Genomic DNA, 15,000 nt, shown 5'->3' with positions numbered 1-15,000 from the left:
TGTTTATTACACATGTTTATAGCATGTTTGTTTATTACTAGAGATGTCCGCCGATAAATGCGTTAAAATGTAATATCGGAAATTATCGGTATCGTTTTTTTTATTATTGGTATTTTTATTTTTTATTTTTTTATTAAATCAACATAAAAAACACAAGATACACTTACAATTAGTGCACCAACCCAAAAAACCTCCCCCTCCCATTTACACAAAAGGGTTGTTTGTTTCTGTTATTAATATTCTGGTAGGTTCCTACATTATATATCAATATATATCAATACAGTCTGCAAGGGATACAGTCCGTAAGCACACATGATTGTGCGTGCTTCTGGTCCATTAATAGTACTAACCTTTAACAGTTAATTTTACTCATTTTCATTAATTACTAGTTTCTATGTAACTGTTTTTATATTGTTTTACTTTCTTTTTTATTCAAGAAAATGTTTTGAATTTATTTATCTTATTTTATTTCATTAATTTTTAAAAAAAGGACCTTATCTTCACCATACCTGGTTGTCCAAATTAGGCATAATGTGTTAATTCCACGACTGTATATATCGGTATCGGTTGATATCGGTATCGGTAATTAAGAGTTGGACAATATCGGAATATTGGATATCGGCAGAAAAGCCATTATCGGACATCTCTAGTCTCATTAATAATGAAAATAATAATAATTTGTAGAGATGTCCGATAATATCGGCCGATAAATGCTTAAATTATCGGTATCGTTTTTTTTAAAATTATCGGTATCGGTTTTTAAATATGTTTTTATTTATTTATTTTTTTCATAATAAATCAACATAAAAAACACAAGATACACTTACAATTAGTGCACCAACCCAAAAAATCTCCCTCCCCCATTTACACTCATTCACACAAAAGGGTTGTTTCTTTCTGTTATTGATATTCTGGTAGGTTCCTACATTATATATCAATACAGTCTGCAAGGGATACAGTACGTAAGCACACATGATTGTGCATGCTGCTGGTCCACTAATAGTACTAACCTTTAACAGTTAATTTTACTCATTTTCATTAATTACTAGTATCTATGTAACTGTTTTTATATTGTTTTACTTTCTTTTTTATTCAAATAAATGTTTTTTATTTATCTTTTTTTTTTCTTTCTTTTTTTTTTTAAAAAGGACCTTATCTTCACCATACCTGTCCAAATTAGGCATAATAATATGTTAATTCCACGACTGTATATATCGGTATCAGTTGATATCGGTATCGGTAATTAAGAGTTGGACAATATCGGAATATCGGATATCGGCAAAAAAGCCATTATCGGACATCTCTAGTCTCATTAATAATGAAAATAATAATAATTTGTAGAGATGTCCGATAATATCGGCCGATAAATGCAATATCGGAAATTATCGGTATCGTTTTTTTTTAATTATCGGTATCGGTTTTTAAATTTGTTTTATTTATTTATTTTTTTCATATTAAATCAACATAAAAAACACAAGATACACTTACAATTAGTGCACCAACCCAAAAAAACTCCCTTCCTTTCTGTTATTAATATTCTGGTAGGTTCCTACATTATATATCAATATATATCAATACAGTCTGCAAGGGATACAGTCCGTAAGCACACATGATTGTGCGTGCTGCTGGTCCACTAATAGTACTAACCTTTAACAGTTAATTTTACTCATTTTCATTAATGACTAGTTTCTATGTAACTGTTTTATATTCTTTTACTTTCTTTTTTATTCCAGAAAATGTTTTTAATTTATTTATCTTATTTTTTTTTTTTTTTAATAAGGACCTTATCTTCACCATATCTGGTTGTCCAAATTAGGCATAATAATGTGTTAATTCCACGACTGTATATATCGGTATCGGTTGATATCGGTAATTAAGAGTTGGACAATATCGGGATATCGGTAAAAAAGCCATTTTTGGACATCTCTAGTCATGTCATGTACGGACGTACTTTGTGGACGCCGTCTGCTCCACACGCTGTAAGTTTTTGCTGTCGTCCAGCATTCTGTTTTTGTTTACTTTGCAGCCAGTTCGGTTTTAGTTTCGTTTCCCATAGCCTTCCCTAAGCTTCAATGCCTTTTTTAGGGGCACTCGCCTTTTGTTTATTTTTGGTTTAAGCATTAGATACGACATCTACAAAGCTGCTGCCACCTACTGATATGGAAGCGTATTACACGGTTACTCTGCCGAGACACATGCAGATTATAATTACTGGTTGGCATAAAATATTTTTTAACCCAAATAGGTGAAATTACATAATCTCCCACAGCACACCAGACTGTGGTTGAAAAACACTGGTCTACATAACATGTGATGGTGGTTCTTTGGTCAAAACGTTGCATAGATGATGTTTTAACCATCATCTTCAAGCCGCTTCTGGATGAGCCGCTTTGTGGGCGGTCTTATTTACGTGGCTCACCTTCGACGGCGTCTCCTCCCCTTCATAAACTGTTGCAGGCTCTCTATTTATTTGGCTTGAAAAGCGATCCCCCCCCCCCCCCGACAGGAAACAATGCAAATAGGAATAATCAGTTCCAGGGTCAAACTGTGGCCTTCAGCAGTTCTTCCAAAAAGGTTTATTGTACCGTCCCAACAGCGTCAGCGAGGCAGCGCGTGTAACTTTGGACTGTAAGCCGTTGATATACGTCACGGTACTTGACAAGGACATATCCCATAATGCAACAGGAGGTGTTTGTGATCCAAACAGACTTCCTGAACAAGGTGTGTTTTATTTCAAAATGACTAAGTCGCTTGCAGCTGGCAGGAAAACACGAGAGCGTTTATTTCCCGGCGATGACATCATCGAGTGCGTGCGCCTCTGAGCAGACTCACTTTTGGCAAACCAGACCGGATGCAACTCGTCTGGCCTGTGGTCACCATGACGACGGCAGATAGCGTTGGAGCGTCAAAACAACAACAAGCGATAAGCAACTTCACCCAGTAACAACATTGTATTAATTATTTTATTTTGCTAACAATAACAATGTATCCACGTATATAATACGTTACATCCTTTATTAAATAGTTTGTGAATTATTAGTAACATTTATAACTGTACAATAAATAGTTTATAATTAAACAACAATAATATTAGAGCAATAATATATGATGGAAAAGTAGTGATAAAGTAATAGTAAGAATTAAAGCTGCAAGCAGCGATGGACGGGACCGACTTTGAGGGCACATAAAATCCAAACCGGAGCAGTAATTAAAACTCTTTCATCAACTTTTAATCAGAAGGGTTCAATCTCTCTCCTGTGCTAATTTGAAGCCGATACGACAAACGCGCTCAGAGGAGATCATGTTTTTTAAAAAAAGGTGACTGTTTTTACACAACTTTTGTTTTGAAGGGGGAATTGCAAACTTCCTGTTGATTTTTGCTGGGTGTTGTCAGTGTATGAAATATAGGTCTAAGTGAGACCTACATAGAGGTTTTTGTTTCATGTCTCTACGACATTCCTACGGGGAGATACAGGCAGTTTTGTCTGTGTTTTCTTCCTAGGGGGCGCTACAGCGCAATTTTGAGTTTTTTTTACATTTTTTATTAGATCGCAATTTTCGTTAGTCCTGATGTGTGTGTCCAATTTGGTGAGTTTTGAAGCATGTTAAGGGGGTCAAATTACAGCTCAAAGAGGCGGCGGGATAATAATAAAATACTAGAAATACAATAGGGTCCTCTGTCCCAAAGGGACTCGGTCCCTAATTATAATATAGAACAATTACCAAGTTCAAGGGTGCCTCTGTCCAACAAAACATATAACATTAATATTTTACTACAAACCCCGTTGCCATATGAGTTGGGAAATTGTGTTAGATGTAAATATAAACGGAATACAATGATTTGCAAATCCTTTTCAACCCATATTCAATTGAATATGCTACAAAGACAAGATATTTGATGTTCAAACTCAAACTTTTTTTTTTTTTTTTTGCAAATAATAATTAACTTAGAATTTCATGGCTGCAACACGTGCCAAAGTAGTTGGGAAAGGGCATGTTCACCACTGTGTTACATGGCCTTTCCTTTTAACAACACTCAATAAACGATTGGGAACTGAGGAAACTAATTGTTGAAGCTTTGAAAGTGGAATTCTTTCCCATTCTTGTTTTATGTAGAGCTTCAGTCGTTCAACAGTCCGGGGGGTCTCCGCTGTCGTATTTTACGCTTCATAATGCGCCACACATTTTCGATGGGAGACAGGTCTGGACTGCAGGCGGGCCAGGAAAGTACCCGCACTCTTTTTTTCATGAAGCCACGCTGTTGTAACACGTGCTGAATGTGGCTTGGCATTGTCTTGCTGAAATAAGCAGGGGCGTCCATGAAAAAGACGGCGCTTAGATGGCAGCATATGTTGTTCCAAAGCCTGTATGTACCTTTCAGCATTAATGGCGCCTTCACAGATGTGTAAGTTACCCATGTCTTGGGCACTAATACACCCCCATACCATCACAGATGCTGGCTTTTCAACTTTGCGTCGATAACAGTCTGGATGGTTCGCTTCCCCCGATGTCGAATATTTCCAAAAACAATTTGAAATGTGGACTCGTCAGACCACGGAACACTTTTCCACTTTGCATCAGTCCATCTTAGATGATTTTGGGGCCCAGAGAAGCCGGCGGCGTTTCTGGGTGTTGTTGATAAATGGCTTTCGCTTTGCATAGTAGAGCTTTAACTTGCACTTACAGATGTAGCGACCAACTGTATTTAGTGACAGTGGTTTTCTGAAGTGTTCCTGAGCCCATGTGGTGATATCCTTTAGAGATTGATGTCGGTTTTTGATACAGTGCCGTCTGAGGGATCGAAGGTCACGGTCATTCAATGTTGGTTTCCGGCCATGCCGCTTACGTGCAGTGATTTCTCCAGATTCTCTGAACCTTTTGATGATATTACGGACCGTAGATGTTGAAATCCCGAAATTTCTTGCAATTGCACTTTGAGAAACGTTGTTCTTAAACTGTTTGACTATTTGCTCACGCAGTTGTGGACTAAGAGGTGTACCTCGCCCCATCCTTTCTTGTGAGCATTTTTTGGGAAGCTGTTTTTATACCCAATCATGGCACCCACCTGTTCCCAATTAGCCTGCACACCTATGGGATGTTCCGAATAAGTGTTTGATGAGCATTCCTCAACTTTATCAGTATTTATTGCCACCTTTCCCAACTTCTTTGTCACGTGTTGCTGGCATCAAATTCTGAAGTTTATGATTATTTGCACAAAAACATCAAATATGTTGTCTTTGTAGCATATTCAACTGAATATGGGTTGAAAATGATTTGCAAATCATTGTATTCCGTTTATATTTACATCCAACACAATTTCCCAACTCATATGGAAACAGGGTTTGCACGTAGTAATTTCCTGTAGTCATGCCATAAATACATAATAATGATAATTTGGTGTGACAAGAAGCAGTACTTCAACCTCATGACAACAGGAAGTGGACTTTGAACAAGAGGTGAACAAATAATAGTAATAAAACAAATAAAAAGATGTGGTGATAGGACAGACAAAATACTACCAATAAGACAAATAAAAATATGTGGTGATAGGACAGACAAAATACTAGTAATAAGACAAATAAAATGATAGGACAGACAAAATACTAGTAATAAGACAAATAAAAAGATGTGGTGATAGGACAGACAAAATACTACTAATAAGAGAAATAAAAAGATGTGGTGATAGGACAGACAAAATACTACTAATAAGACACATAAAATTATGTGTTGATAGGACAGACAAATTACTAGTAATAAGACAAATAGAAAGATGTGGTGATAGGACAGACAAAATACTACTAATAAGACAGATAAAAAGATGTGGTGACAGGACAGACACAATTCTACCAATAAGACAAATAAAAAGATGTGGTGATAGGACAAACAAAATACTACTAATAAGACTAGTAAAAGATGTGGTGATAGGACAGACAAAATACTAGTAATAAGACAAATAAAATGATGTGTTGATAGGACAGACAAATTACTAGTAATAAGACAAATAAAAAGATGTGGTGATAGGACAGACAAAATACTACTAATAAGACAGATAAAATGATGTGGTGACAGGACAGACACAATTCTACCAATAAGACAAATAAAAAGATGTGGTGATAGGACAGACAAAATACTACTAATAAGACAAATAAAATGATGTGGTGATAGGACACCCAAAATACTAGTAATAAGACAAATAAAATGATGTGGTGATAGGACAGACAAAATACTACCAATAAGACAAATAAAAATATGTGGTGATAGGACAGACAAAATACTAGTAATAAGACTAGTAAAAGATGTGGTGATAGGACAGACAAAATACTACTACTAAGACAAATAAAATGATGTGGTGATAGGACAGACAAAATACTAGTAATAAGACAAATAAAAAGATGTGGTGATAGGACAGACAAAATACTAGTAATAAGACACATAAAATTATGTGTTGATAGGACAGACAAATTACTAGTAATAAGACAAATAGAAAGATGTGGTGATAGGACAGACAAAATACTAGTAATAAGACAAATAAAATGATAGGACAGACAAAATACTAGTAATAAGACAAATAAAATGATAGGACAGACAAAATACTAGTAATAAGACAAATAAAATGATAGGACAGACAAAATACTAGTAATAAGACAAAAAAAATGATAGGACAGACAAAATACTAGTAATATGACAAATAAAATGATAGGACAGACAAAATACTAGTAATAAGACAAAAAAATGATAGGACAGACAAAATACTACTAATATGACAAATAAAAAGATGTGGTGATAGGACAGACAAAATACTAGTAATATGACAAATAAAATGATAGGACAGACAAAATACTAGTAATAAGACAAAAAAAAATGATAGGACAGACAAAATACTAGTAATAAGACAAATAAAAAGATGTGGTGATAGGACAGACAAAATACTAGTAATATGACAAATAAAATGATAGGACAGACAAAATACTAGTAATATGACAAATAAAATGATAGGACAGACAAAATACTAGTAATATGACAAATAAAATGATAGGACAGACAAAATACTACTAATAAGACAAATAAAATGATAGGACAGACAAAATACTAGTAATATGACAAATAAAACGATAGGACAGACAAAATACTAGTAATAAGACAAATAAAAAGATGTAGTGATAGGACAGACAAAATACTAGTAATAAGACGAATAAAATGATAGGACAGACAAACTACTAGTTGTTAGAGCCATTTACTGTTTCTGTCCGTCAAATGTATGACGTCATTAAAGGGGTTGGCTCAAGGCCAAGTGCCAGTCTACTTAGGGAGGGGCTGGGATCTTGCTCAGGTGTTGCTGAGTGGAGGCGCAACAGTTTTTGATTGTGACAGGCTTTGAATTGTTTGTTCCCGTTTATTTTCCGTTTTTGTAACAAAGTGAGTTTGATTTATGACTGTATGTTAATAAATATTTGTGTTAAACATGGACACAATTTTGGACATCAATTATTAGCCAGCTGCACACGTCTAAACTAGCTTCAGTTATATTCGGCAACCAGTAGCAGTAATAGTTTAGGACTTTACCGCTACACTAGTAATAAGACAAATAAAAAGATGTGGTGATAGGACAGACAAAAGATGGCGAGGGGGCGTGTCACTCACCAGCAGGTCCAAGCCCTCGCGGCGTCCCAGAGATCCGTGCTCCGCCCTCTCGGCGGCCGGCGTGACGATGTAAGGACCGTGCGTGGCTGAGGGCTTCATGTTGGGAAGGCTGAGAGACCTCAAGTCCTTGACGCTCTGCTCCACCTTCAACTCGTCACCAGGCCGCGCTGAAGGAGCAAACAACTAATTAAGTGCCATCACTTCCACCTCCACACCGCCAAACAGGAAGTAAACAGGAAGTAAACAGGAAGTGGGCGCTGGATATCAAAAACTACATTTCTTGGAACTGATCAATGATTGTAAAGTTCGATGTTTACAGCAGAAAAAAGTCTTAATTGTGCGACATTTTTAGAGGGAAAAAGTCTGAAAATCTCAAATATTTAAGACCAATAAGGTCAATTCATACCATAAAATAATAAAGCAATAATGTGTAATAAAAAAATTAAATTAAAATTTAAAAAGCAATTTAAAAAAAAATAAAAATGTACAGTATCATAAGAAAATAAATAAAGCAATACAATTTTTTTTTAAATGTATCATTGGAAAATAAAATAAATTAAAAAAAAAAAATATATATATATTATTGCTTTATTAATTTCCTATGATACTGTACACATTTTGTAATTTTTTCATTGCTTTTTTTTATTTTATTTTTTTATTACACATTATTGCTTTATTTTTATTTTATTTTCCAATGATAATTTTTTTTTATTGCTTTATTTATTTTCTCAAATCAAAGTCTTTGATTTATTTTGTACAATTGTCCATTCTGTCTGTTATTTGTCCACTTTCATATTTGAAGTTGCTCTTGATTTATTACATCAATTGACTATTTAAGGGCATCACTTCCTGTTGAAAATTGCACTCGGACCAAGACATTGTCGAAACCGGTCAATTGATATAAATAAATCAAAAATGAAAGTGGACAAATGGACAAAATGGAAAAATTTTTACAAAATAAATCAAAGACTCTGGCATTCTTTTTGTATTGTTTCAGTTTCACAAATTCCTTGGTAAATTCCCCAAAAACATCAGTTATTGAGTCTGTTTAGCTGATGTTTTCGTGACGATGACTTCTGTTTTGTTTGATCAGCCGCTTTACTGCCGTGTTGCATACAGACACCCTTTTGGAAACAATTAAGATATTTAAAGTTAAAAGTACCCATGATTGTAACACACACACACTAGGTGTGGCAAAATTATTCTCCGCATTTGACCCATCACCCTTGATCACCCCCTGGGAGGTGAGGGGAGCAGTGAGCAGCAGCAGCGGCCGCGCCCGGGAATCATTTATGTTTACATATTTACAGAATCTTTGTGTAAATATTCACTTTGCAACGTAAATATCTGCGACTAATAATCATCCGCGTGTCCCTCTCGGGATCGCGGGGGTTGGCTGGAGCCTATCCCAGCTGCATGGGGTACAACCCGGATTACATTTTTAAAAATGTTCCCTAAAATTTAGTGGGTGCGGCTTACACACCGGTGCGCTCTATAGCTTGAAGTCTTCAAGACAGACATGTATTAAAAAAAGTATCCAGTAACAAACGTGTCTGCATCATTCATTTTACTGCATCATGAGATTAACTTGAGGAATTATTTGGTGTTGCCAAAAAAAAAAAAAAAAAATTATCGCTCCACTTCAACTTAAAGAAAGCAGAAATGGTTAAAAACAAATATGGTTAGTGTTTTTCATTGTGAAGTGAAGTGAATTATATTTATATAGCGCTTTTCTCTAGTGACTCAAAGTGCTTTTACATAGTGAAACCCAATATCTAAGTAACATTTAAACCAATGTGGGTGTCACTGGGAGCAGGTGGGTAAAGTGTCTTGCCCAAGGACACAACGGCAGTGACGGGGATCGAACCTGGAACCCTCAAGTTGCTGGCACGGCCACTCTACCAACCGAGCTAACCTTGTTTTCTTTGAGTAATTTCACCTGATCAAACCCCTCCAAACACACTCTAGACAATAATAAAAGTATGTACGATTCATGCCGACTGATATCGCATCGGTATCAGCCATACTCAAGGCTCCAGTATCGGTATCGTATCGGACGTGACAATGTTGTTTATTATTAAACATAAGTGTGTTATTAATACACTTCTGACATGTAAACCATGAAAGAAAAAGACGTTTTCTATTGTGTATAGCAACGGTAACATGTTCCACTTGTAACCCCTCTCAGGAGGCCACACCTCTTCCTCTCTTCGCCATGGCGACGGCGGCGAGAGGAAGCTGGCCCGCACTGATTACTCTCGTCATTGTTTAAGGTCGTGCCAGATAAGAGCGCTAATGTCAAAGGGAAAGGCATCAAAACCACTTCTGTGGACAAAACCTGATTGTTCCGAGTCAGCAAAGACGCGATTTTTTGACTGTTTGGGTTTTGGAAACACACCCCAAAAAGCGAGTCGACACGGTCAATCAGGCGTCTTTACCTTTGACTTTGAGGTAGTGTCCGCCAAATCTGTAGGCCTCAAAGTTGAGGGACAGGGGCGTGTTGGACTGATCCAGGAACAGGTCCACCTGGGACAGCTCGATGCCGTTCCTCTCAAAGACTGGAGCCAGAACCTCTCTGCAACACAACGCAGATTGATGTCAGATTCAACTTTTATTATCTACAACCTTTTGGATAAGTGACTGACAGATCCAATTCGTTTGTGTGACATAAAATATATGAATGTAGTATAATAAATGAACAAAGTACATGTAATCAAATCATTAAAAAGTTTATAGAGTATAGAAATTCATTACAAAAATATATTGGTCATTAAATCAATAAATATACACTATCTCGTAATTATGATTACATTTCAAAACATTTGTCATTAATAATTAAATAAAAAATATTTCCCATTCTAATTTTATTTTTACAATATAACATTTATTATAATAATTCAAAAATAAAAATTGTAGAAAAAATCCAATTTAATTTTCTATTTAAACTATTTTAAATTGTAATATAATATTAATTCAATAATTGTATCTTCTTAAACGTAAAATTTATTTATTCACTTTGCAGTAAATTGCATTTTAATTAATGATTAAAAAATATATATATTAGCCATTAAATCAATAAATATACACCATCTAGTCATTATGATTACATTTAAAAAAAAAATTAATTAATGATTAAATAAAAAATAATTGCCATTCAATTTTTTTTTTAAATAATATATTATTTATTATAATAAATCAAAAATAAAAATGGTAGAAAAAAATCTAATTTAATTTTCTATTTAAACTATTTTAAATTATAATACAATATTAATTAACTATAATAATAATTCAATAATATAAATGATAAAAAAATTATAATTTACATTTTCTTAAACGTAAAGTGTATTAATTCACTTTGCAGTAAATTGCCTCGTAAAAAACAATAAAAAACTAAAATGTTTACTTTTTAAATCACGAATAAGAGGAAATAAGAGTGATATTATTTCCCAAAAAACATTTTTAATTAATGATTTAAAAAAAATATATATTGGTCATTAAATCAATAAAAATACACTGTCTAGTAATTATGATTACATTTCAGTACATTTGTCATTAATAATTAAATAAAAAATATTTCCCATTCTAATTTTATTTTTACAATGTAATATTATTTATTATAATAATTCAAAAATAAAAATTGTAGAAAAATTCCAATTTAATTTTCTATTTAAACTATTTTAAATTGTAATACAATATTAATTAATTATAATAATCATTCAATAATATAAATCATAAAAAAATTATAACTTACATTTTCTTAAACGTAAAATGTATTTATTCACATTGCAGTAAATTACCTTGTAAAAAACAATTAAAAAAAAACTAAAATGTTTACTTTTTAAATCACGAATAAGAGGAAATAAGAGTGGTATTATTTCCCCAAAAACATTTTTAATTAATGATTAAATGAAAAATATATTGGTCTTTAAATCAATAAATATACATTATCTAGTAATCATGATTACATTTCAAAACATCTGTAATTAATGATTAAATAAAAAATATTTCCCATTCTAATTTTATTTGTATAATATAATATTTATTATAATATATCAAAAATAAACATTGTAGAAAAACTCTAATTTAATGTTCTATTTAAATTATTTTAAATTACAATATAATAATAGTAATTAATTATAATGATAATTCAATAATAGAAATGATAAAAAAATTATATTTTACATTTTCTTAAACGTAAAATTTATTTATTCACTTCGCAGTAAATGGCCTCGTAAAAAACAATAAAAAAACTAAAATGTTTACTTTTTAAATCCCGAATAAGAGGAAATAAGAGTGATATTATTTCCCAAAAAACATTTTTAATTAATGATTTAAAAAATATATATTGGTCTTTGAATCAATAAATATACATTATCTAGTAATTATGATTACATTTCAAAACATCTGTAATTAATGATTAAATAAAAAATATTTCCCATTCTAATTTTATTTGTATAATATAATATTATTTATTATAATAAATCAAAAATAAAAATTGTAGAAAAATTCTGATTTAATGTTCTATTTAAATTATTTTAAATTACAATATAATAATAGTAATTCATTATAATGATAATTCAATAATAGAAATTATAAAAAAATTATATTTTACATTTTCTTGAACGTAAAATTTATTTATTCACTTCGCAGTAAATGGCCTCGTAAAAAACAATAAAAAAACTAAAATGTTTACTTTTTAAATCATGAATAAGAGGAAATAAGAGTGCTATTATTTCCCCAAAAACATTTCTAATTAATGATAAAATAAAAAATATATTGGTCATTAAATCAATAAATATACACCATGTAGTAATTATGATTACATTTCAAAACATTTGTCATTAATGATTAAATAAAAAATATTTGCCATTCTAATTTTATTTTTACAATATAATAATATTATGTATTATAATAATTCAAAAATAAAAATTGTAGAAACATTCTAATTTAATTTTCTATTTAAACTATTTTAAATTATAATATAATAATATTAATTAATTATAATAAAATAGAATTCATTAAAAAAATTCAAATTTACATTTTCTTAAAACGTAACATTTATTTATTCACTTTGCAGTAAATTGCCTCGTAAAAAAACAATGGAGTGGCTTTAAAAAAAAACATTTTTTCACAAAAAACCCCCACTCTTTTTACAGTTGTTAAAATGTGACTTAAAACATTTACTGTACACTTCACTGTACACATTTACTGTACACTCCCTATGTCTAGCATTAAAAAATTACAGTTGGTACAAAATGCGGCTGCTAGACTTTTGACAAGAACAAGAAAGTTTGATCATATTACGCCTATACTGGCTCACCTGCACTGGCTTCCTGTGCACTTAAGATGCGACTTTAAGGTTTTACTACTTACGTATAAAATACTACACGGTCTAGCTCCAGCCTATCTTACCGATTGTATTGTACCATATGTCCCGGCAAGAAATCTGCGTTCAAAGAACTCCGGCTTATTAGTGATTCCCAGAGCCCAAAAAAAGTCTGCGGGCTGTAGAGCGTTTTCTATTCGGGCTCCAGCACTATGGAATGCCCTCCCGGTAACAATTAGAGATGCTACCTCAGTAGAAACATTTAAGTCCCATCTTAAAACTCATTTGTATACTCTAGCCTTTGAATAGCCCCCCTTTTTTTAGACCAGTTGATCTGCCGTTTCTTTTCTTTTCTCCTCTGCTGCCCCCTATCCCTTGTGGAGGGGAAGACACACAGATCCGGTGGCCATGGATGGGATGCTGGCTGTCCGGGGTCGGGACCCGGGGTGGACCGCTCGCCTGTATATTGGTTGGGAACATCTCTGCGCTGCTGACCCGTCTCCGCTCGGGATGGTTTCCTGCTGACCCCACTGTGGACTGGACTCTTACTGTTATGCTGGATCCACTATGGACTGGACTCTCACAATATTATGTTAGACCCACTCGACATCCATTGCATTCGGTCTCCCTAGAGGGGGGGGGTTACCCACATATGCGGTCCTCTCCAAGGTTTCTCATAGTCATTCACATCGACGTCCCACTGGGGTGAGTTTTTCCTTGCCCTTATGTGGGCTATACCGAGGATGTCGTTGTGGCTTGTGCAGCCCTTTGAGACACTTGTGATTTAGGGCTATATAAATAAACATTGATTGATTGATTGATTGACTTAAAAAGTGTTTGATTGGACACAGTTTGACCCCAGAAACTGATTATTTATATTATTTTCTGTGAGGAAAATAGTTTTGAAATATGAACTCACAGATTAAACTGCATTTTCCCCAAAAGTACAACAAGTGAAATGTTTACTTTTTAAATCATGAACAAGAGAAAATAAGAGTGATATTATTTCCCAAAAAACATTTTTAATTAATAATTAAATAAAAAATATTTCCCATTCTAATTTGATTTTCTATTTTAATTATTTTAAATTACAATAATACAATAATATGAATTAATTATTATAATTCAATAATAGAAATTATAAAAAATCTTAAACGTAAAGAAGGGTATCTAGTCGATACTACTATGATTACATCAATATTTTTTAATCGTCACAAAATCTTTTTTTGTTTTTAATTCATATTATATTCATAAAGTCAGGAAATACGTCCCTGGACACATGAGAACTTAAATTATGACCCATGTATGATCCTGTAACTACTTGGTATCGGATCGATATCTAAATGTGTGGTATCGTACAAAACTAAAGTGAAGTGTCAAACAAGAGAAGAATAAGTGATTATTACATTTTAACAGACGTGTAGATAGAACATGTTAAAACAGAAAATAAGCAGATATTAACAGCAAATGAACAAGTAGATTAATAATCAATTTTTACAGTTTGTCCCTCATAATGTTGACAAAATAATAAAATGATAAAGTTACTGCACACATCAGTAGACTAATTAGGAGCCTTTGTTTGTTTACTTACTACTAAAAGACAAGTTGTCTCGTGTGTTCACTATTTTATTTAAGGACTAAATTACAATAATAAACATATGTTTCATGTACACTAAGATTTTTGGTTAGAATAAAGCCAACAATGCCATTTTTTGTGGTCCCCCTTATTAAGAAAAGTATGGAAATACATTTTGGTACCGGTACCAAAATATTAGTTTCGAGACAACCTTTTTAAATAATGAACGAGAGCAAAAAGGAGCGCTATTATTTCCACAAAAAACTCACCGCAGTGTTTTCTTTTTCATAGCGGGGACTATTTCTGTGTTGATGTCTACGTTGAGGTCAAACTTGAGGCTGAAGCACTCCTTGCTGGGGTCCTGGGGAACACACACACACACACACACACACACACACACACACACTTAGTTTAAAGCCCTCATAGCAGTAATAGACTGTTGTTGTAATGCCTAGGC

General features: G+C 33.0%; 1 protein-coding gene across 3 annotated transcripts in view; it reads right to left on the bottom strand.

Moving 5' to 3' along the window:
* The window catches only part of plekhg5b (pleckstrin homology domain containing, family G (with RhoGef domain) member 5b), a 209,339-nt gene that overhangs the window by 66,289 nt on the left and 128,050 nt on the right, over nt 1-15,000 (bottom strand). For all 3 annotated transcript variants that reach the window (XM_061925156.2, XM_061925166.1, XM_061925174.2), the window contains 3 exons: nt 14,813-14,904; nt 10,080-10,216; nt 7,642-7,808 (listed from right to left, as the gene is read on the bottom strand). In XM_061925156.2, coding sequence (XP_061781140.1) covers nt 7,642-7,808; nt 10,080-10,216; nt 14,813-14,904 — 396 coding nt within the window. The remainder of the gene's footprint in view (nt 1-7,641; nt 7,809-10,079; nt 10,217-14,812; nt 14,905-15,000) is intronic.

Source organism: Nerophis lumbriciformis, linkage group LG01, assembly GCF_033978685.3.
Source record: "Nerophis lumbriciformis linkage group LG01, RoL_Nlum_v2.1, whole genome shotgun sequence".
NCBI lineage: Eukaryota > Metazoa > Chordata > Actinopteri > Syngnathiformes > Syngnathidae > Nerophis > Nerophis lumbriciformis.
The sequence above is the reverse complement of the archived record's forward strand: the minus strand, read 5'-3'. Positions and strand labels throughout refer to the sequence as shown.